The sequence below is a fragment of the Calypte anna genome, chromosome 17, assembly GCF_003957555.1.
Source record: "Calypte anna isolate BGI_N300 chromosome 17, bCalAnn1_v1.p, whole genome shotgun sequence".
Lineage (NCBI taxonomy): Eukaryota > Metazoa > Chordata > Aves > Apodiformes > Trochilidae > Calypte > Calypte anna.
Window position 1 is genome coordinate 1,585,075 of NC_044262.1, and position 22,758 is coordinate 1,607,832.

At 57.8% G+C, this 22,758-nt stretch overlaps 2 protein-coding genes across 4 annotated transcripts; one reads left to right on the forward strand and one right to left on the reverse strand.

Moving 5' to 3' along the window:
- Positions 1 to 866: 866 nt before the first annotated feature.
- NDOR1 (NADPH dependent diflavin oxidoreductase 1) lies at positions 867 to 18,085 on the reverse strand. 3 transcript variants are annotated; one of them, XM_030461252.1, is made up of 15 exons: positions 18,015 to 18,085; positions 16,480 to 16,614; positions 14,250 to 14,327; positions 13,735 to 13,832; positions 13,001 to 13,099; positions 12,315 to 12,416; positions 11,669 to 11,875; positions 10,808 to 10,929; positions 10,351 to 10,571; positions 9,571 to 9,678; positions 8,758 to 8,872; positions 7,724 to 7,870; positions 6,984 to 7,102; positions 3,992 to 4,086; positions 867 to 1,070 (listed from the first exon to the last, which is right to left on the reverse strand). In XM_030461252.1, exons 2-15 carry the CDS (start codon positions 16,612 to 16,614, stop codon positions 926 to 928), a joined length of 1,791 nt encoding a protein of 596 aa, XP_030317112.1. In that variant the 5' UTR covers positions 18,015 to 18,085; the 3' UTR covers positions 867 to 925. The 3 variants fall into 3 exon arrangements, with proteins under 3 accessions (XP_030317112.1, XP_030317113.1, XP_030317114.1); XM_030461253.1 differs by lacking the exons at positions 16,480 to 16,614; positions 18,015 to 18,085 and adding an exon at positions 14,492 to 14,652; XM_030461254.1 differs by lacking the exons at positions 16,480 to 16,614; positions 18,015 to 18,085 and having other exon boundaries at positions 12,302 to 12,416.
- Positions 18,086 to 18,169: 84 nt separating this feature from the next.
- Positions 18,170 to 18,906, forward strand: TMEM203 (transmembrane protein 203). Its single transcript, XM_008499313.2, has one exon. The coding sequence runs from the start codon at positions 18,195 to 18,197 to the stop codon at positions 18,603 to 18,605; it is 411 nt and encodes a 136-aa protein (XP_008497535.1). The 5' UTR covers positions 18,170 to 18,194; the 3' UTR covers positions 18,606 to 18,906.
- Positions 18,907 to 22,758: the final 3,852 nt, after the last annotated feature.

A 22,758-nucleotide genomic window follows, 5' to 3' on the forward strand; every position in this document is an offset into this window, starting at 1 on the left:
TGTGGGAGGGTGGCTGGGTCACAGGTGTGGTGTGGCACTGCTGTCCCTTCCTATCCCTTCCTGTCCCAGACTGTTCCCCCACTGATTCACGTCCTGAACCCTAATTGCTATTTATATGTTGGCCCCAAGTTCCCTGAACTGGGGGAGGAAGGTGCTGGCACTGGTCCCACTGGGGCACCAGCAGAGCCACCAGGGTTCACGGTCCCGTGGCTTCCAGGGAAAGGGCTGGAGGCTGCTGACTCAAAGGGAAAGGGCTGGAAGCAGCTCCCAGGATGGGGTGAAGGATGTGGAAGGGGATCTCCAGCAGAGATGGTGCTCAGGAAAAGGGGTAACTCAGTGGGAACTGGCACCTGGGGAGCTCAGGCCTCAGCATCAAACAGGCTCAGGAACCAGGAGAAGAGACAAGAGGGATGGAAGCTTCCTCCTGCACCCATCCTTGCTGCCCTTGGCCAATGGGCAGTGGAACTGGTCTGTCCAGACAGTGAGCACTGCAGCTGCTGAGTAATGCCAGGGTGGAGAGAATCCCATTCAACAGCTCACTTCCTCCAGGTCCTACCACAAACCAGGGCCACCACCAATGCTGCAGCTGTAGCCATGCCCCGGGGCAATGCTGCTCACCCAGCACAGAGACCCCAGGAGCTGGAGCAGGAGGGACAGCAGCTCAGTCAGATGCCAGCCAGCAGCATCCCCCCCACACAGGGGATCCAGCCCAGCTCCAAACCCAACTCCCAGGAGACAGGTTCATCCTGCCCCCTGCACCCTGCTGCCATCAGGGAAGGGCTGGTTGGGTAAATCCACCCCCTCTGCCAGACCCCTGCCCCATCTGGGATAACCTCATCCCAAGGATGATGCCAGGGATGGATCATTTTTGCTGGTTCCTTTATTCAGGCAGAGTTTAGGGGGAAGGGGAGGCAGGGAGCCAGGCTTAGGACCAGGTTTCAGACTGGAAACGCTGGGACCGTTCAAGGGCTGCTAAATGCTGCTCTGCTTCCGAGGGTGACAGCCCACCTTCCAGCTGCAACACTGCCTGCAGGGCTTCAGACACAGCCCCTGGCATCTGCTTGGCATTCCTAGAAAAGAGAGGAGGCAGTGGGATGGAGGGTGAGCAGGAAAACCAGGGGTATATCTGCAATCCCAGTGCCCCCACGAGTGGGGCAGCAGTCACCAGTGGCCATCCAAGCCCCCACTCTGGCACACAGCACGGGCTGCCAGTGCAGCAGGGTGATGGGAACCCACCTCACCCTGCAATATGGGCTCCTGGCACCCAATAAATGACAGGCTTTGGAAGGCAGCTCCTACCACTCCCTAGAGAGCAGCCCCGTTACCCAGGCAGCTCCCTAGCACTGGCATCTGCAAGCAAAGATGAGGCCTTGGCAGCCAGGCCCTGGCAAAGGATCATCACATCACCCTAACTCTGCCCTCTGCATTGCTCCATTTCCTCTCACCCTCATTACAGGGACATGGGGAATATGTAAGAGTCATGTTATCAGCAGTAGAGCAGGAAACTGTCCTTTCATCTCAGGGGAAACATTTGATGGAGAAGATGTCTGATCCTGAGCTGGGTGAGACTGCTGTGTGGGAGCAGCCGCCTCCATCCATGCACTGCCTCCTCTTGAGCAACCCAGAATGACTGTTTTGGTGGTCAGATTTGCAACCAAAGCCAGTCCAAACCTCAAAATAACAGAAATGGTGAAGAAAACACAAGCTCCTGTGTAGAAAACAGATGAAAATGATTCAACACTCCCAAGCACAATCATTTCTTATGGGAAATTCAGAAATCCAGATTTTTTTTTTCCTGGAGAGCTTCATTTGATGAGCTGACTGTGCAACAAAAAAACATCCAATAAAAAATTTCCCAGGCTGCTCCAATTGGCACGAGCATCTGGCAACGTCCTTGCTGTTTCCCAAGAACAAGACAGAATCCTGACTTGTGTTTGAAACTGATTAAGGTCCCAAAATACACAGAAAGGAGGTCTTCTTTTTTTGGAAGAGTCATATTGTTTCTGAGTCAGGCTCTGATATGCAAGCACAAGATAATGTAGCTGAGCTTGTGATGGAAAACATGTCAAGTATTTTTTGCAGAAAGAGAGAGACATTTTCAACCTTTTTGCCCCTGGGAGAGATAAGCTGGGTAAAATCAGGGAGAAGATACAGCCCCAGCTCCTCAGACCCTGCCCCAGCCAGCAAGGGAAGGCAGAGGCACAGTGCCAATGGCCCAGGGCCACTGCTCAGGGACACACAGCCCAGGAATCACTTTACCCATCTTTCTCCTGGTGTGGTTGAAACTGGGAATACTATTTTTAGCAGAAAAAAAAAAAAAAAGGCAATTTTCAGGCCAAGCTGCACCTTCCTGTTTGGCACCTCACTGCCAGTTCCCAGCAGATGTCTGGGGGCCAAGGAGCAGCCCTGTCATCTGAGGGGTCTTTCAGTGCAGGCTGTTCAGGAAGGGTGGGAAAGTGTCCACTGCCAAGAGGACAGTCACCTCCTTGTGCCAGGAGGATGAGGCTCTCAGATCCCACCTGCCTGACCAGGGTCACCCCATGCCAGGGAGAAAGACCCCATCTCAGGGGAAGCCTCATGTCCAAACAAACCAGCATCTCCCAAAATCCCACAACGGGGGCAGCCACACAAGCCCCACTCTTCCCAGGACATGGAGGACAAGGAATCCTCTTAGGCTGCCTCTAGGATGTTTCTCTTCAGCACCAGAAAGCATTAAAGAGGATGGAAGGGGCAAAGGAGAGAGCCATCAGGACAAGGCAGATGGGCTTGGGATGGAGGTACAAACCCCAACCCCCCAGTGCAGCTTAACAGAGGAAAGCAAACCCAATCCTAATGTGTGGGTAGGAATCCCCAGGCTGGGGTGAGGGCCCCAGGAATCCCCACGTTGCCACGAGGCACAGCAGGCCAGGAAGCAGCACAGTGGAGCAGTGGGCAGGTGGCTCTCCTCTTCCTGGGCAGTAAACAAAAATCTCCTTGTGCCAGGAATGCAGTGAGGTCAGCCTCACCCCGAGAGGCTCGGGGGAAGTTCCTGCTCTCCTAGGAGACAGGCAGGAAAGAGCCTCTTGCAATTGCTGCTCGTGTCAACAGCAAGGCAGAGGTTTGCACAGGGCTTCCCAGGTCACAGGGTGCAGGACAAACCCTGTCACCAGCCTTGCACCACCTCCAGGAGCCCAAAGTGTTTCACAAGGCTCCCCCCAGAGAATGAGGCAGCAGCCTCCTCCCTGCCAGCCAGGCAGGCACAAGGACAGGCAGGCTGAGGACTTTGCCCAGCCAGGTTCAGTGCTGCCTCCAAAGGGCAGACTCCACTTCTTGGCCAACTATTTGAGACTCAGCCCAAGGAAACCACCTGGTGATCGACTGCACTGGCAAAGGAAGGAGGTTGGGGTGCAACGTGGCTCAGCCCTGCCTTGAGAAGGCAGTTTTGGGTGCAAAGAGAGACCTAGGATGTGCCCAGGGTGTCAAAAGCTGTTGCTCATGAGCCCCAGCACCAGTGGGGTTCTGGTATTTTGTGCTTTAAATGCCTTTTGTCCACCAAAGTGGCCACAGGAACTGCACAAACCTTTCCCTACTATTTCACTGAGCCCCACAGGACAAGCAGGGCACAAGGAGGCTGGAGCTGTCCCATGAGTGGATTTGCTGTGGGTCAGAGCCCGGGCAGCCTGCTGGCAGGTGACATTGGTCACTGGCACTGGTAGCTGGAAGGACGGGCACACAGGGGCAGCAGGAGCAACTCTCCCATGATGCCAGCTCTGCCTCTCCTAGCCAGAGCACAGGGCAGGTGAGAACTGGCCCTCTCAGCCCAGGACTTGCAGAGCAGGACAGATGTAGAGGATGAAGAAACTGCTCCCTCTGCAGTGGTCACTGCAGCCCCCAGGGACCTGCTGGAGTGCAAGGTGTGCTCCCTCTGGAGGCTGAGCCATGGGAAAACCTCCAGGGAGGTGAAGAAGCATGGATGTGCAGCTCCATGGAGACAGGGAGACCTCTCACTCACCCAGCCAGGTAGATGTGAGCATTCCCAGCACTCAGCAGCTCCCACACCAGCCTTCGGTTCTCCAGGATGCGATGCTGAACATAAACCTTCTCCTCCTGCAGGGAAACACAGAGCTGAGCTTCAGCCCCAGCTCCAGCTCCAGCCCAGCCCTGGGGACTGTTCTCAGAGGCTGTGAAGGGTGAATGCACTGGGATGGTGGGAGATGGGTGCTGCATAAAGAGCTTCTGTGAGGAACGTGCCCCAAGTAGCCCCCACAAATCCTTCAGCTGCTTTCTACCAGCTCCAGTGAACAGCCAGGGCCATGAGCTGGGGGTGGGGGCTGAGAAGGCTCCTCTCCTGTCCTCTCCCCTCCCAGAATGGGCAGAGGAACCTCAATGTCCCAGAGACTCTTCCCCACACCTCTGGTTGCTGGTCCCAGCCCTGCTGGAGACCTGGAGCTGCTGGGAAGGGCAGGAAGCTTTTTGGGGGGACAGCCTTGGTCCCACACCCTGCTCCTCTGCTCTGCTCAGGGACTGGACAGGCTCTGGGCACAGCCCAGCCCAACCAGCAGAGCTTCCAAAGGGTTAATCCACAAGACTTAAGGAATCCAAGCAACTGCCTACGGCCTTGGCTTCCACCCAAGAGGAACACCATTGCCAACGTGCCTGAATTCATGCTCCTCCATGACAAAGGTGACACTGTGATGGAGGCCAGGCCCTCAGCCACACACCCTGAGCCAGGAGCACAGCCTCCTCCTACCACCTCCTCCTCCTCCCATCCAATCCCAAAGGCCACAAGGCTTTTGCTGCCTTCCAGGCTGGAGCTGTGCATGGGAACAACCCCCAACCCAGGCTGTCACAGGAACTGGTCACTGCCTGGTCACCAGGTCCCACATGGCTCCAGAGCCAGGTCACCCTGGGCACAGCTCTGCTGCTCTGACCTGGCCAGCAGTGTTGGAGGAGGTGAGGAGGGATGGCAGGAGGAAAGGAGAGATGGAAGGAGGGATGGCACGAGGAAAGGAGGGATGGCAGGAGGGGAGGAGGGATGGCAGGAGGAGAGGAGGGATGGCAGGAGGAGAGGAGGGATGGCAGGAGGGGAGGAGGGGTGGAAGGAGGGAAGGAGGGATGGCAGGAGGAAAGGAGGGATGGCAGGAGGGGAGGAGGGATGGAAGGAGGGGAGGAAGGAGGGCAGGAGGGAGGGGAGGAGGGATGGAAGGAGGAGAGGAGGGATGGAAGGAGGGATGGAAGGAGGGATGGAAGGAGGGATGGAAGGAGGGGAAGAGGGATGGCAGGAGGAAAGAAGGGATGGCAGAAGGGAAGGAGGGATGGCAGGAGGGGAGGAGGGGTAGAAGGAGGGGAGGAGGGATGGAAGGAGGGATGGAAGGAGGGGAAGAAGGATGGAAGGAGGGATGGCAGGAGGGAAGGAGGGATGGCAGGAGGGAAGGAGGGATGGCAGGAGGGGAGGAGGGATGGCAGGAGGGGAGGAGGGATGGAAGGAGGGATGGAAGGAGGGGAAGAAGGATGGAAGGAGGGATGGCAGAAGGGAAGGAGGGATGGCAGGAGGGATGGCAGGATCTAAGGAAGTTTGTCCCAAGCACCAGGGCAGCTGGCTGGTGGCTCAGCATCATTAACACTAATCAGCTAAGTGCTGACAGAGACTGTGTCAAAGAGGCTGAGCCTCCAAGGGGGTCATCTGAGGACCTGAAGCTACCTGGAAACCAGAGCCACTCCAGTGACAAACTCAGGTCGACATCTCAGCTAAAGCCCAGGGCAAGCTGCTGAGAATTAGCAGAGCTGCACCACGGGGACATGATGGGACAGAAGGGCACTGCAAAGGGGACCTTACAGAGAGCAGAGGGAAACCCTGCCCAGCTACAGAGCATCTCAGCTCCTGCTGGCTCTTTGAAAACACTTTTTTTTGATGAGTCCATGGCTGTGGTGTCTCTGAGAGCAGCAGCTCCAACTGCCCAGAGCAGCAGATGCCACTGGGGCTCCTCACTCACTACCCTGGGGAGCACTGGAGGGAATGAGCACACCACAAGACCCCCACAAGAGGGTGAAGGTCCCAAAGGCTGGCAGAGAGGCACACTGTGAGTCCCATCCCTCCAGAGTCTGTGGGGGAAGGAGGAGGCTTTGGGGCCACTCTTCAGGTTTGGGGAGCAGCAAATCCCCCCTTGACTGCTTGAGCCATCAGGGGGAAGGCAGAATGGTCACCACACAAACCTCTGTGGGACATCAAAGCCTTGGAAAGCTCTCAGGGAGGCATCCAACCCATGCCTTACAAAGGACTGGAAAAAAGGTGCTGGCTTCATGTCAATGCATGCCCACTGCCAGGAGAAAAGGACTGACTGCTGCAGCTGGGCAACCTAGAAATACTCATTCCCTCTGAGCCTTTTGATCACATCTCTGTTCAAAGGCAGGCTGAGCACTCAGTGCCAGCAAGGGACAGGGCAGGGCACAGAAACAAAGTCCCAGCTCTCAGAGCCTCTCCAGAAATGTCAAGAGCCCTGCAGCCTGGAGAGGGGCTGAGAGTAATGAGGCTGCCTAAAAAACAGGGAAGCAAAGCAAGGGGCTGAGTTGTGGGGCTGCTCAAGCCCCTGGGGAGCTCCCTCCTGCACAGCTGAGGGAGAGCTGGCAAGAAGCCCAAGCCCCTCAGCTTCAGCCACCAATCCAAGGGACATAGTGGGGAGGGTGGCACTAAACCAAGAAAGTTTATTGCCTGGTAACCCCCCCTGGGAGGCCTGGGAGCTTTTTATCACTCAAAGGGCCCTGTGATGCTTTATCTGCTCTGGCACTTGCCAGCCCCATGCCAGGAACCCTTCCAGCTCCATTCAGTCAGATGTGTCCTGGCTGGGCAGCAGCACTCTGCTGCTCCTGGGGATCCCAACCAGCACCCAGGGGGTGCAGGAGAGCCAGGTGACCATTGTGCCACCCCACCAGGCCTTGACAATATGCACAGGGGCCAGAAACATCAGTGCTGCTTCTATATCCACCTTCCCCCTCTGGGAACTAACCTGGTCCCTGGAGAAGGCAGTGAAGAGTGTCAGGAAGCCCCTTGTCACCAGCTCTTCCCACTCTGCCTGGCAGTAGAAGTCCTTGGATTTCTGGCGACAGCCAAAGAACAAGCAGTTCCCTGCAGAGAGCAGAGCACGAGGGGTCTGCTGGGTGGGCAAAATGACCACTGGGGACCTGGTGCCCACGGGAGCTGCAAGAGAGCCCCAAGACTCTCACCTCTTTGTCAGGCCTGTCTGACAGCCCTGGCCTGGCAGAATCAGAAGGACTGGGGAACTGTGTGAGCATGAGGCCAGGTGGTTTGTGGCAACCAGAGACCCCTGGGTGCAGGGAGAGCAGGAGGTGAGGGGCAGGTTGGGCAAGAAGAGCCCCCCAAGGCTGCCACTTCCCCTCCTCCAGCCTCAGCTTCGTGCTGAGACAACAGCTGAGCCAAGGAAGGGAGGGAAGGACAACTCCCTGTGCAGCAGAAGAGCTCAACAATCCCCCTCCACTCACAGAGAGACAAGAAAGCCTCTGCAGAGCCCTGCCCTGAGCCAAGGGGCAGCCATGCAGCATGGTCTGGGAACAGCCACACAGGCTCTGCCCTCACCTGCCCCAAAGCCCAGCTTGCTTCTGCCCAAACACAGCACAGCCTGGGCCTGTCCCAACCCTCAGGAGCCCCCAGTCCCTCCTGTCCACATGCTGAACACAGAGCTGCTTGCAGACAGGGGCACCCCTGGGCAATCCCAGGAGCCTCTCTCACCTCTCTGTCCTTGTGCCACCCTCTCCTGGATGGCTGCACGGAAAGGTGCCACCCCTGTGCCAGGGCCAATCATGATCACGGGGGTGTCAGGGTCAGCTGGGAACCTCATTCCTCCTTTCTTCACCCAAAGAGGTACCCGGACATCACCTGCAAAACAGACTGATGGTCATCATCACTCTGCAGAGGGCTGTTCCCCTTCCCAGCTCTCCCAGGATGCTCCAGAGATGGAGAGCACCACCACCACCCCAGCACCAAGGCACCCCTGGTGCCACAGCCACGCTCTGGGTGTATGAAAAGCTCTTCAGCCCTCTCACCACAGTCTCTACAAGCACCTGAGTGAACCTCAGAGCAAGGCAAGAACCCCACAGCACACAGGCTTCTCCTCACTCAGCTGGTGCCAGGGCAGAGAGCAGTGGAGGTGAGCAGAGACCAAAACCTGGCTGCTGAGTCAGCGAGGACCAAACCTGCCACCTCTGGGGCCATAGGAAGGGTGAAGATCCCTCTTTAGGTACTCAGAGAAGGCCCAATCTTGTCCTGGAGTCATACAGAACAATTTTCCACCACCCTGCAGCAAGGAGACACTTTGAGCTCTCCACACTTGAGTGGGGCCCAGCTGGAGGGGTTTTGTGGTTAGAGAAGGCTTCATGGGGCAGCATGGATTGGTCTGGGGGTGTCCAGCCATCAAAGCACTACCAGCTCCAGGACACCAGCAGCAGCTCACTGGGAGAGCAGGAAACACTGGGAGAGGGAGCAGGAACATTGAGCAGCTGAGAGAAAACCAGGTCAGGGGCTCAGGGCAAGCTGAAGGAGCACACTGTGCTCTGATGAGGATGGGAACAGTGAGGAAGGATGATCCCTGTGAGCTCAGCCTCTCTTCCCAGGCCAGCATGCTCCAGTTCCCATGGTGGTGGTGGTGCTGGTGCTCCACCCAGCAGCTCCAGTTCCTTCCAGCACACACACAAAGCTCCACCACGGTCCCAAGGGACCACTCTGTGGTGTGGCAAGCACACGGGGTTCCCAGTGAGCCCAGTTACCTTGCTCTGGATTGAGAGAAGCCAACCAGGTAGAGCAGAGCCCCCGGCGGGGTTTGCTGAGCCGCGTCCTGTACTGCACCACTGCCACGAGGATCTGGATCCTGTCAGGATGAGCCTGTGGCCAGACAGGAGCCAGGAGGAATTAGAAGATATGCAGCAGTGTCCTGCAGGAAGAGCCCAGCACCTCCTCTGAGGACAAAGCCTGTGGCCCAGCTCCTGCCAAGGTGCCAGCAACGCTCATCCTGAAACAGCAGCTTAGAGACAGAACAGAGCCCAGATCCCTTCCAGTGGGAAAGGGTTTTTCCCAGAACAATTCCAGTGGGAAAGGAAAAGGGTTTTTCCCAGAGCAGCACTGCACAGCTGGCAACGGCCATAGAGACTGTTAAACCCAACAGGACCTCACTGAGGACCAATGCCACCCATCCATGGGCTGAGCTCTGCCAAGCCACTCGGGCCAGGTCCCACTGCCACCTCCCGGCAGCAGCAAGAAGCACCACTCCCCTTTCCCCAGCACCCCCCTTCTCAGCCTCTGTGGCACCACATCCACTGCCCCCCGGTGAGGAGGACACTGAACCTCTGCAGCACACAGGGACAGCCCCAGCACCTGAAGGGCTGCAGGAGGACAAGTGCCAAAATCCAGAGGTTGGCACAGCCCTGGGCTTTACATCCAGCAGCTGAGATCACAGCAGGGCAGGGGGCTGGGTGGCCTGTAGGTGCTCAGAAGGTCCAGGAGCACAGCCTGGGGGGTGCAGGGCACCAGCAGTCAGACCCTCAGCTCAGAGAACAAGAGGCTGAGAAGGGCTGAGCTCTTACCAGCATGGAGGAGGCGATGGAGAAGGCGCGGGGTCTGATGCGAGGGATGAGCTCCAGCAGGTAATGGGGTGGGATGGCAGAGGTGGTGTGAGGGAAATCCCACAGGACCTGGATGGGGATAAAACCCCATGGGGGTAAAACCTGGATCAGCCAGCAGGCAGCCTGCCTGCCTCCCCAGGGAGCAGAGGCTGCCCCACACCCCTGCACCACGCTGCCCTTCAACCAAGGCACCAACACCCCTGTTCCACTGCCCCCCTCACCCCCAGCCTGCAGCACGAGGCCCCCACATGGCTCAGAGGATCTGAAGGAGATCATAACCCCCAGTGGAAAGCCAAGGACACTTTGGACATGAGTGAAGTAAATTCAGTTCCTCAGCCAAGAAAAACCAGCTCATCACTGTGGCTTTTCAGCACTGCAAGGGGGCCCGTAAGAAATACGGGGACAAACGTTTTAGCAGGCCCTGCAGTGACAGGATGAGGGGTGATGGATCTACACTGCAAGACAGGAAGATTTATCCTAGGTATAAGGAATGAATGTTTCACAATGTGGGTGGTGAGACACTGGCCCAAGGAGGTGGTAGATTCCCCATCCTTGGAAACATTCAGTGAGGCTGCAAGCAACCTGGTCTAGCTGAAGATGTCCCAGCTCACTGCAGGGAGGTTGGAGGAGATAAATTTTAAAGGTCCCTTCCAACCCAAACCATTCTAAATCATCTCCCTGGGTGCTTTCTGCTGTGGCACAGCCCCTGGGGAGGGGTCTGCTCTGCTCCCCCAGCCCTACCTCCAGGGTGGTCCTGCGGGGACGGTTGCAGTAGCTGTACAGCTCCTCCTGGCCCTGGGCAGAGCTGAATTCCTGCAGCTTCTCCCTCTCCAGCTCGTTGGGAGAGAAGTAGGACAAGAGGTGAAAGAAGGAACGCCGTGGGACACAGGAGATGTCCAGGTAGTGGGTGAGCAGGTGCTGGATGGTGCAGGGCTGTGGCAGGAGGGCAGGGAGGGGTGTGCCTGCAAGGCAGCAGGAGAACTCAGGGCAGGACCCCCAGCACTGCCCCACAGCTCCCTGACCCCCAGCACCCACACCAGAGCTGTGCAACAGGCAGGTGTCCCCTGTGATCAGCTACTCCCAGCTCCCTCTTTATCATGCCTGAAGCAGGAGGAGAGCAGAGCTCCAGGATGGGGCAGAGCTCAGGGGATTCTCCATCCCAGGGGGAGGAGGGAAGGGAGCAGCAGGCAGGACCTACCAGGCTCTGTGGGCTTCAGCACAAAACTCCTCTGTGGATCCAGACGCAGGAGTTGGCAGAACTGCTGCACATCCTCGGGGCAGTTCTGGGGCTGGATCATCACCACATCTCCTGCACAGAACCTGTGGATGCAGCAGGACCTGGCAGGGGCAGCCACAGGGCAGGTACACAGGCACAGCAGTGACAGCAGCACCAGGGGACAGGCCACTGCTCAGCCACATTTCCAGTGTCACTAACACCCCACTCCCTGAGCTGACAAGGCAAAGGGAGCTGCCACGTCCCCTTGTCCCTGTCACAGATGGGGGACAGGGCAGCAGGGACCACAGCCATGAGGCTGCAGGCTGAGGTTTCACTGAAGAAGGGGAGTAGAAAAGGAAAGCAGCCAAAGGGCCATGAGGATGCTCAGAGGGCTGGAGCAGCTCTGCTGTGATGACACTGAGAGAGTTGGGGTTGTTCAGTCTGGAGAGGAGAAGGCTCCAAGGAGACCCCGTTGTGGCCTTTCCAGTATCTGAAGGGGCTACAGGAAAGCTGGGGAGGGACTTTTTAGGATGTCAGGGAGTGACAGGACCAGGGGGAATAGATTCAAACTAGAGGAGGGAAGGTTTAGATTGGAAGTTAGGAAGAAGTTCTTCAGCATGAGGGTGGTGAGACTCTGGCACAGGTTGCCCAGGGAGGTGATGAAAACCCCATCCCTGGAATTTCTTACAGCCAGGCTGGATGGGGCTCTGAGCAAGCTTCCTGTCTCTGCCCATGGCATGGAACTGGATGATCTGAAAGGCCCCTTCCAACCCTGAAAATTCTGTGACTCTGTGACATGCAGTCCCTCAGAGAGAAGCTTGGGGGGTTCAGGAAAATGCTCACGTGATTCCTGAGCCAGTGACATCGAACTCGATGAGCCGGACGTCCTGGAAATGGGATTCTGCTGTCACCCTCTGGTTGAACACCATCCGGGCAGGGAAGGGATGGAGCTGGGAGGGAAAAGCCCTGGGAGCTGTGGGCTGGAGCAGGCCAGGATCAGGGTGCAGGGTGTCCTCATCCAGATAGTGCAGGGTGTACTTTGGGGGCAGGCTGTGGGCAGAACAGTGCAGTGAGGTTACCTCAGCTCCTCTGCTCACAGAGCCCCTGAGGCTGGGGGCAGGGAGAGGCCTGAAGTCTCCTCCAGTGTCCACCACCCATCATCCCTGTCCCCTGGAGCTGGCCTGGGGTAAGGGAACACAGACTGCCCCAGGAGGAGATGCCTCCTTGGCTGAGGAGCTCTGCCAAGGGCTGAGGCACATCAGGACAAGATGGGCAGAGCCCTGCTGGGGCAGCTGAGACACATCCAGGGGACAAGGGGACACCCAGAGAGAGATGGGACAGCCATGGCCAAAGGCCAAGGGATTCTTGGGACACCCAAAGCTGCGTGGGGAGGTTTCCTGGGCACACTTCCAGCCCAGAGAACAGATAAGACAGCAGAGCACCTCAGAGCAGGCAGCTCCAGCAGCCCCTGCCTACCTGCTGCACTCACCAGACATCTGGACTGATGATCTCAAGGCCAGGAGGCAGGGGATACAAGGTGAGGATCTTGTCCCATAAGGCCAAGAGCCATGGATCCACCACTGCATCTGGTCTGCAAGCAGGAAATTCAGGTTGCAGCAGAGCAGCATCACCCCTCCAGGCTCAAGTGCTGCACCTGAACAACTCTGGGTCACCCCTGGGAAACCACCCCCTCCCTGTCACTCCACAGACACTTCCTCCATGCCTTCCCTCCCAGTTCAGGACTAGAAAAGTCTCAGCCCCTCTAAACTGGGGCCCCCTCTGATGGCTGAGCAGAACCAGCAGCCCCCTGAGCACAGCTGGTGGCAGTCACCCCCCCTGTGTGAGGAGAACAAGCCTGCACTCTGTGTGACACAGCTCTCCCTGCTCTGAACAGGGCTGGGGCACAATCAGGAGATGTTGGCACATGCTGGGGACACCCTGGACAAGCAAGTGAGCCAGGTCCTGGCACAAAAGGGTTAGGAGCAGAGACCAGCAGAGTCACAGAGGGTTTCAGGAGTCTGCTGGCCACATTTGGGGAACAGGAGCAAAGATGTGGGAGGAGGAGCACAACCCAAGGATGGGGTAAAGCCCCCTCAGCCCTGCCATCAACCTGAGGACAAAAGTGTAGTGCACCCCAGAGCTCCCCCCACCCCCTCACATCCACTGGGCTCTTACCCCAAGTCGTGCTGGTCATCTCCCAGAGCCACTGGCAGCAGAGGGTTGGCCCCAAGCTGCAGCACCCGTTTGTGCAGCTTCTTGGCAATGAAATTAAACCTGAGCAGAGAAACAGCCCCAGCTGCAGAGGGCAGAGCCCCAGGGACCAGCACAGGCTGCCAGCAGCAGCACTGAGCAGCTCCAGCCAGAGCCCTACACCCTGCCCAGCCCACACCTCCACCCCAGGGAAGCTCAAAGCAAAGGTGTCTGCCACATCCTGGGGCCACACAGGCTGTGCCTGGCATTCCAGAAGGGACTTGGGGAGGTGACACTTCCCTTCAGGGCAGGTTGTACCCCAGGCAGAGAAACAATTCCTTCCCTTGAGCCCCTCGCTGCCTCATGGAGCCCAGGCACACTCCTGGCTCTGCCAGGGACACAGGAACAATTTTTTGGGAAAGAACTGGGACAGAGAGGGCTGGCTGCCACCTAAAACTCTTGGTATTTGTCCCACAGTTTGGACAGAGAACTCCATGGCCTGAAAGACACCTCTGACACACTGCAGGGGGTTAGGAGGGACGGGGGCTGGCAGGTAAAGGATTTTTAAGGCTGAGAAATGTGTTTTGATGAGCTGCTGCTCTAGAGCCAGGCTCTGCCTCCCTTTGCCCCTTCATTCTCCAGCCACCCTCATCTTGCCTGCAGCCAGAGCTGGGAGGAGAAGCTGCCCTGGGCAGGCAAGGAGCTGTGGAGCTGCTTACCTGGGGTAGGAGGAGTCACCCAGACCCAGCACAGCATAGTCCAGCTGGCAGAGGGAACCTTGTGGCAGGTTCTTCCTGAACAGAAACCTCCAGAACGCCTGCAAGGGACAGAGCTGGGGAGTCACAGTGCCACCAAGAGGGCCTCCCCTGCCTGCCTGGCCCCTGCTTCACCTTCCCAGGGGCAGGGTTGGGGAGGTGAAGTCCCTCCTGCCTCCTCTGCTGAGCCCCAACAGAATGGGGAATGTGACCCCCTGCAGAGGTGACCCTGACAGCAGCCACCACCCCCACCTGCCCGGAGGTCACTGCTCTCTGAGGTCCCCACAAGCAGGACAGGGACAGTTCCCCTCCAACCTCCTGCCACCTCCCAGCTCCCTGCCCATCAGTACCAGAGAGGTGAGTGGTGCTGCTCCAAAGCTCCCCCCTCCCAAAAGAACCACTGCCCAAGTTGCTTCAGGAAAGAATCCCAGCACTGGACCAGGAAGACCAAAGGAATGTGGGCAGGGGTGTGTCCCTACCTTCATGTTGTCAGGGGGGTCACCCTGCCCCGTGGTGGCACACACAAACACCACCAGGGGCTCGTTGATGAGGTTGGCCTGTGGGGACAAACATGGGAAGCACAGTCAGGTCACCAACAGGTCCCAGCTACCACCACACGCTGCTCATATGGATCCCAAGGAATAGAAAACACTTGGAATAAACCCCCCAAAGCCCTGTCTGGCACCATTTCCTCTGCAGGATCTGCTGTGCTGCTCCTCACCTCGCAGGGCAGGGCTGAGCAGCTGCCATCCAGCCCAGGCTCCATCCCAAGGGATGCTCTTGGTTCTCACACATCTTCACAGAACCAAAGAACACCAGACTGGAGGGACCTCAAGGATCAGCTGCTCCAACCTTCCTCAGCAGCAGCAGAGTGCAGAGCAAACAGCCCAGCACCCTCTCCAGGCTCAGTCCAACACTGGGACAATCCACCACTTCCCTGGGGAGGTTATTCCAAAGTCCAACTGTGAAAAATGTTCCTCTTGTGTCCAATCAGGATCTCCCCATCCTGCCTGACTGTTCCATGGGACCTCCTGTAACAAGGGAGTCTCCAGCTCCTTGGTAGCCACCCCTCAAGGACAGGAACAGGGTGATGAGGTCTCCCCTGAGCCTTCTTTTCTCCAGGCCACCTAATCCCAGGTCTCTCAAACTTCCCTCATCCACAGGCTTCCCAATCCTTCCATCACCTTTCTCTGGACCCTCTCCAGTTTCTCCACATCTTTTTTTGCATACTTGCCCAGGTCTGAGCCAGGACAGAAGCAATTTTCTTTGCAGTCATTTCCCTTTTCAGTCAAGTCTCTTCTAAGCAGCTGCACTTGCTGAAATCAATGGCCTGTTCTGCAGTCAGTGTCTGCTTCTAGGGCTCACTTCATGTTTGTGGGTACAGCAGAAGAATGGGATGGAGAACCAAAGCCACTGCTGGGTACTGGAAAACATCTTGTGTGCTGGAAACAAAGGGGAGGAAGGAGGGTGACACCTGCAGGGAGGAGCAGACCAGAGAAGTGACTCAAAACTGACCAGAACTCTTCCATCCCATCCGTGTCATGCTCAGTGTCAAACTGAGGGGTGAGGAGGGTCCAGCTCCCTCCACCCATGGCCAATGTCCTGGGATGACTCCTTCCACTCTTCTGCTTTAATCCCAAGCAGTTCAGCTCCCATCTGTCCCTGATTCCAGGAGCCCACACAAGCCCTTCCCAGGGCTGGCTCTGCAGCCTCAGTGGTGACCAGGGGGAAGGTGACACCATTTTTGTGTCTGTTTGTACAGATCCCATTTTTCTCTTTTTCAACATTACTGTTTCCTTAACACCACACGAGTTTCCTTTCCAAGCCATCTCTCCTCTGTCCCTCATTCTCTTTCCTTCCCCTTCCTGGGAAGGGAGAGGGGTTAACCCAGAGCACCTGTCACCCCTTTATTTGCAGACCCAGCCTTAAACTGGGATGCTGGACCTGTTAAACCTTGACACAGCTTGAAACCTTTCAACTGGCAGAGGGGAGATTGAGGTTGGACATGAGGAAGAAATTCTTTGGTGTGAGGGTGCTGAGCCCCAGGGTGCCCCCAGAAGCTGTGGCTGCCCCATCCCTGGCAGTGTTGAAGGTTGGATGGGGCTTGGAGCACCCTGGGCTGCTGGGACTGGATGGTTTTTAAGGTCCCTTCCAACCCAAACCATTCTTTGATAACACTCAAACTGAACCCAGTATTCCAGGGGGGACCTGACAAGTGTTGAGACAATGACTCCACTATTTCCAGCAGCTCCCAATCAACCTGTGTGGAAAAACAGCAGAACAGATGGAGCTACATGAGATGGAGGTGCACAGTCGTGCAAGGAATGGAGTGGTGTGAGCAGCACACAGCCTGGGAATAATCAGAGGAGTTTGGCTCCTGGAGAGTGTTAGGAGCTTGTAGCAGGTGCAGGCTGTGGGAATGGTTAGATCAGACTTTGTGTTAGAACAAAGCACTGAGAGTTTGTAGCAAACAAAACTCTAAATCACTCAATAGATATGAGGTGGATATAAATGTGTAGCAAAGCACACAACAGGTTCTGGTTTGATTTAGGATTCTGTTAGCAAACTACAGAACAAGGGATTCTGCTTGAGCACAGTCACAGGGGCTGTGCCCTCAGGTCCTCCAACAAACCTGGGGGTGCTTAAGCATTCAGAGGGCTCTATGAAGATGCAGCAAGTGCCTGGGACCCCCTCACACCACTCACTCACCACATCATAGTCATCCAAAGCCACCACCCTGCACTGGAAGTGCCTTCGTTTGGCTTCTCGACCAATCCTCTCAGATGTGTCCTCAGCTGTCCCCGTTTGGCTGCCAAAGAGAACCAGGAGTTTCCGTTCCCCCATCTGCAAGAGTTGGGGGAGAGGCTCAAAAAGGGGCAGGGGCTGAAAGCAAAGCCCCAGCCCTGAGCCCCCCAGCCCTGACACAGAATTGTCACAGTTGGAAGAGACCCCTGAGTTGACCCCTGAATAAAAATTATGGATCAATAGCAGTGTCACCCCCTGGAGCACGTCCTGCAGTGCCTCATCTCCATGGGTTTTACACACTTCCAGGGATGGTGACTCCACCACCTCCCTGGGCAGCCCATCCCAACTCCTGACTGCTCTCTCCGGGAAGAAATTCTTCTTTAGATCGAGCCTAAACCTTCCTTGGGGCAACCTCAGCCCAGTTCCCTCCAATCCTATCACTGCTCCCTTGGGAGCAGAGCCCAGCACCCACCCCCCTAAAACCTCCTTGGAGGAAGGAGGGAGAGCAGCAGGGGAGTTGTGGGGGGGAGCAGTGGGGCTGTGGGGATTAGCAGGGGAGTTTTGGGGATCAGCAGTGAGTTGTGGGGATCAGCAGGGGAGATGTGGGGAGCAGCAGGGGAGTTGTGGGGAGAAGCAGTGGGGTTTTGGGGACAGCAGGGGAGTTCTGAGGGGCAGCAGGGGAGTTGTGGGGGGGAGCAATGGGGTTGTGGGGAGCAGCAGTGGGGCTGTGGGGATTAGCAGGGGAGTTTTGGGGGGCAGCAGTGGGATTTGGGGGGGAGCAGGGGAGCTGTGGGAAGCAGCAGTGGAGTTGTGGGGAGAAGCAGGGGGGTTTTGGGGGGCAGCAGTGGGGTTGGGGGGATTAGCAGGGGAGTTCTGGGGGGCAGCAGAGGAGCTTTGGGGATCAGCAGTGGGGTTGTGGGGAGCAGTAGGGGAGTTGTGGGGAGCAGAAGGGGGCTTTTGGGGAGCAGCAGAGGGGTTTTGGGGATTAGCAGGGGAGTTTTGGGGAGCAGCAGGGGAGTTGTGGGGTGGAGCAGTGGGGTTTTGGGGATCAGCAGTGGGGCTGTGGGGATTAGCAGAGGAGTTGTGGGGGGCAGCAGTGGGGTTGTGGGGATTAGCAATGGGGTTTTGGGGAGCATCAGGGGAGTTCTAGGGGGGAGCAGGGGAGCCGTGGGAAGCAGCAGGGGAGTTGCGGGGAGAAGCAGTGGGGCTGTGGGGATTAGCAGGGGAGTTGTGGGGATTAGCAGGGGAGTTCTGGGGAGCATCAGGGGAGCTTTGGGGGGCACTGAGCCTTTTCCCAGCCCCTCACCCCCACACTGACACTCAGCACCCTCAGCCTCTCCTCTCAGGACCCCAGACCCTTCCCCCCCCCGGCCCTTCCCTCACTCGCAGCAGCCCCAGGGAGGGCCCCGGGGCCGCATCCTCAGCAGCTCCGACCCGAACCTCGGTCCCTGCCCGACCGAACCCTCCCGACCCGAACCCCCCCGAACCCCCTCACTCACCCTCTCCCGCGACGTCACCACTCAGCGCCGCCTTCCCTCTCACGTCATCTCCCCGCGCCGCCCGCCCAGGCGCTGGGGCCCGGGGCGGCCTGCGGGTCCCTTCCCTCCTCTCCTTTCCTCTCCTTTTCCCTCCTTTTTGTTTTTCCTTCCCTTTCCCGATGTTCCCCCGGCGCCGGGACGATGCTGTTCTCCCTGCGGGAGCTGGTGCAGTGGTTGGGTTTCGCCACTTTCGAGCTGTTCCTGCACGGCCTGGCGCTGCTGGCCTTCTCCGTGCTGCTGGTGCTGAAGGTGGACGGGCAGGCCCCGGCTCTCTCCTGGTGGTTCGTCTTCGTCCCTTTCTTCGCCGCCGACGGTCTCAGCACTTATTTCACCACCATCGTCTCGGTGAGGCTTTTCCAGGACGGGGAGAAACGTTTGGCCGTGCTGCGGCTCTTCTGGATCCTCACCATCCTCAGCCTCAAGTTCGTCTTTGAGATGCTGCTGTGCCAGAAGCTGGTGGAGCACACGCGGGAGCTGTGGTACGGGCTCATCATGTCCCCCGTCTTCATCCTCCTCCAGCTCCTCATGATCAGAGCTTGCCGGGTCAACTGACGGCCAGGGAGCAGGCTCCGGGTCGCTGTCGTCGTCCTCCTCCCCCCCCCCTCTTCTCACCCCCTGTGGCCGGGGTCGTGCTGAGCTCTGCAGGGAATCCCGGACTCCTGACAAGGACTTTTCCTTCCTGCACGGAGTGTTTGGTAGCAGAGAGGTCACGCAGGTCCTGAGCCCTGTGACCAAGCATGCTGCTGGGCTGCATAACGTCAGAGTTCTTCAGAAGCTCCTTTCATGCTGCCTCCTCCTTTCAGTCCCTTCAATTCCTGGTGTCAGTGCTGGAACATCCTGCCCTGCCAGCCCTGCTATGGGGGCAGGTTGTTTTAATTTCAAATAAAAACGCATGGAAGGTTTAATTTTATTTAGAATTATTGTTTTTGTCCCTGGGAAGCACTTGTGTTTCAAACTGCTGCCTGGAGAAGGGGAATTGCCCAGAGGGCAGCTGGTTGTAGCAGGTCTCCTCTTACCCCCAGAGTGCTGCCAGCCTGTCCTGTCCCCCTCCCTGCCTCTCCCAGGCCACACTTGTGATGCTGCTTCAGCACTGGGGTTCATTTGTTTCCCTCTCTGCCCTGAGCTCTGCACCTGCAGGGTCTGGTGGGGCCAGAGAGAAACAGGCTGTGAAGTTTTGTATTTGGGAACAGGAATGTGTGGGGTTTTTCTTCCTATTTCTGATCCATTCCCTAAATATCCAGGCAGGGGTGTTGGGGGCAGGGGAGAGCTGGGCACAGGAACACTCCTGGCTGAGGAGAGGGGTGGCATCACTGAGCATTGGTGTCACACACTGTCCCCACAGCCCCTGTGCACCTTCAGTCCCAATGTCCAGAGAATTCCCAGCACCAGGGGGTGTAGGGACACCCCACAAGGGTGCTGGGACTGCTGGATCTGTCCCTCCCATCTCTCCAAGACCTTCAGAGCAGAGTTCTGACCAAGTGTCACCAACCTTTGTCCTGCTGACACTGTTGACCTGAGGGGCTGAGCTTCCTCTCCAGCCTCAGCTGCTCATCCTGCTCCCTGCCCCCTCTCCTCCCGGTGCTTCCTCTGCTCTGCTGCTCTCAGGATCTCCTCCAGGTGGGATCTGGAGACAGGGAACTGCTGGAAAAGCAGCTCTGCAGCTCAGAGTCACTGGGACCTGAGGAGCACCAGGAGCAGGATCATGGAGCTGATCTCCTGCAGCAATGGAAGAAGCAGCTGCTCCTTTTCTGGGCACCAGGAGGGTTTCTTTCCCGTTGCTGTTCCCACAGACAACCCCATGGATGTCCCTTCCCACTGCTGCTGCCTCCTCCTGGCTCTCCTGGTGATGGGAGGATCCAGAACCTGTCCTGGATTTATCCCATCCTGGGGTTCAGCCCCTGCTGCACCCCGTGTCCTGCTCCCCACCAGCCCTGCCTCCGTGTCCCCAGTGGCTTGGTGGCTTCTCCTGAGCTGTCCCCAGGGTCTGGAGCTGGAAATGCAGGACAGGAGGACCTGTCCTGCTGGGTCCTTGGCTCTGGGTCCCAAGCTCTGGGCTTTGCCTCACAGGAGCTGCTCCTCCCCTGTGCTGTGCCCCTCACATCTCACCCCAGTGCTCCCCCTGAAGCTCCCCCAGTCTGTCACCTTGCAGGGACAGGGCTGGTGGCCCCGTGGCTCCCTCAGAGTGACACCAAAGCCCCAGGCACCACCTGAGAGGAGGCTGCTGGCTGCTCCCTGCCCACTGCCACCTCACACTTTGCCCCCACTCTGTGTCCCTGTGCCCACAACACCTCCCATCACGCCAAGCACAGTCCCAGCCAGAGGTGTTGCCTCAGCAACAGTCCCTGGTGTGGGTCTGGGGGTAAAGGGAGGGGGGGGACAAGGCTGGGGTGGTCCCAGGGGACAGGAGAACAGAGAGGACCTGAGCTGGAGAGGAGCAGCACGGCCTCTGAGTCAGGAGGGGACACTCACTGGGTGCTCTGGTGACAAACCAGCTGGATAATGACACCAAAGAAGGGGTCAAGCAAACCAAAAAACCCCAAACCCAAACAACAAAGATCAAACAAATGAAGGTGTCCCTCAGAGGTGTCCCTCAGTGTCCCTCAGTGTCCCACAGCCTGGCTGTGTGGCTCTGCAGTGGCACGGGGACATTTCCTGCTGCTGAGTCCCAGCAGGGCTCGTTTGGGACTGTCACCCCCCAAGCTGGCAGACAGCCGTGTCACCAGGGTGTGGTGGATGACACGGGGGGGACAATGCTGTATCCAGCCCTGTGCCACCAAACCTCTGAGAGCCTCTTCCAGCTGCCCAGGGGAGAAGCAGCCACAGTGTTCCCAGCCCTCCCAGTGGTAAGGACAGCTCCTGGGGGGGGGGGGAGGGATGGATTGGGGACACAGGGGGACACTTTGTCCAATGGTGGCACTTGGGGTGCTGCCCTGGGGGGGATGCAGCCAGGATCAGCCATGTCCCTTCCTGGGATTCCTGCCCAGGAGTCACCTGCTGTGCCCAGGGCCACCAAGTCCTGCAACAAAACTTCCTGGGACCGTTGTCCCCAGACCCCACACACGTGTGCAGCTCTGCACGTGTGAAATCCCCCTGGTGAAATCCTGCTGGGGTCCCCACCCTCGGGCACAGCTCGAGGTGACAGAACCTGACAGCTCAGTGCAAGCCATGGGGTCCCTGCACCCAGGACAGGCCCTGGCTGTGACCCTGCTCCAGGTGTCCCAGCTCCTCCTGGGACAGGAGCAGCTCTTGGAGAGACATCTGATGGGGGGACAGGGGGGTTTATGCTGGAGGGAGATGAAGGTGGCACCAGCACATCCATCTGGCACCTCCAGAGCAGAGCAGAGCCCAGCCTGGGACAGCTCAGCTGGACTTGAGGCACAAGCAGGACAGGGATCTGGGATGACCTGAGCTTCCACAGGGTCAGGAGAGCTCCTAGAGGAGAGAGCTGGGAAGGGATGGTCCCAGGGACCTCCATCTCCACCTGCAGCACCTGGGGACCATGATTCCTGGACTCAGGACCTGATGAAGTGGATGGCTCCCAGTCAGGAGCTTGGAGCTGCTTCACTGGAAGGATCCTGGGGCTGTGGTGTCCCAGAGATGCTGAGAGCAGAAGTCACTCAGTGAGGCTGAGGCTCTGAGCAAAGGCTGAGCAAAAACCCCCTCAAATATCTGCACCTCAGAGGGGGCTGGGTGAGCAGAAAGGCAAAGCTGTGCTGGGTCACCCCAAAACTCTCTGTGCAGAGCTGGGTTTGTGCTTTGTACTTTAGGAAGCCTCTGTCTCACCGAAGTGGTGACTCTGGGGGACCCACTCGGTGGCACTGGGGACACATGAAATGCTCCCCTCTCCCAGGACTCCTGGCTGGAGAGATGTTGGTGCTGAGCAGGGTCTGGACACTCTGGGTGTTTCTCCTGGTGCCAAGCAGGTCTGCTGGGCACCTCAGCAGCTCATTCCCAGGGCTTTCCCAGCTCTTTGACCCCCCAAAATTCAGGTTTCTGGGTGGTAACACAGCTGCTGAGTGAGCTCATAACAACTTCAGCCCCCTGGAGCATCCCTGATCCCTTCATCCCAGCCCCCAGGGACCCCAGCACAAACCCCCTCCCAGCAGAACGTGCTCCCTGCTCTCCAGGCACCACCTGGCTCCACTGTCAGGATGGAAATGCTGATATTTTTATTGCTACTGGGTTCATGGTTGGACTTGGGGACCTTAAAGGTCTTTTCCAAGAAAAACAATGCCATGATTTCTATGATCTGGTGAATCCTGGGGCTCTCAGGAGGGCGCAGGTGCCCATTCAAGTGCTGTGAAGCAGCTCCTGGTGCACGGTAGCTGTGCACAGGGAAGGGGAACAGACTGGGGTGGCCATGGCCAGCACTGGGACTGGCTCCAGACACTTGTTCCTGACCCAGAGCACCCACAGGTGAGAGGTGGCACCAAGACAGTGAGAGTCAGAGCAATCAGAACATGTTTAATAATGATGCACACCAGGAAGGATACCAGGGAGGAGGAAAGGTTTGCTGTGCTCTTTGCCAGCTGGGAAATGCAGGCATGGGCAAAGTCAGCTTTTAATGACCCCAACTCCACGAGTCTTGCTGGAATCAGACTGGAATGGGGGGGTTGGAGCCCATCCCTGCTGGGATATGTCCCAGCAAGACCCAGGGTGTGTCTGGAAGGGGAATGGGAAGCAGGAGCCAGGGGTGAAGCTCATG

What these genes read in the sequence shown, in the direction of transcription:
- TMEM203 (XM_008499313.2), top strand. Translation starts at nt 18,195, where the DNA reads ATGCTGTTCTCCCTGCGGGAGCTGGTGCAGTGGTTGGGTTTCGCCACT.
- NDOR1 (XM_030461252.1), bottom strand. Translation starts at nt 16,614, where the DNA reads ATGGGGGAACGGAAACTCCTGGTTCTCTTTGGCAGCCAAACGGGGACA. An exon ending in ACCCCCCTGACAACATGAAG is followed by an intron (nt 13,833 to 14,249) that starts GTAGGGACACAC and finishes TGTCCCTTGCAG; the next exon opens with GCGTTCTGGAGGTTTCTGTT. An exon ending in ATCATCAGTCCAGATGTCTG is followed by an intron (nt 11,876 to 12,314) that starts GTGAGTGCAGCA and finishes TTCTGCCCACAG; the next exon opens with CCTGCCCCCAAAGTACACCC.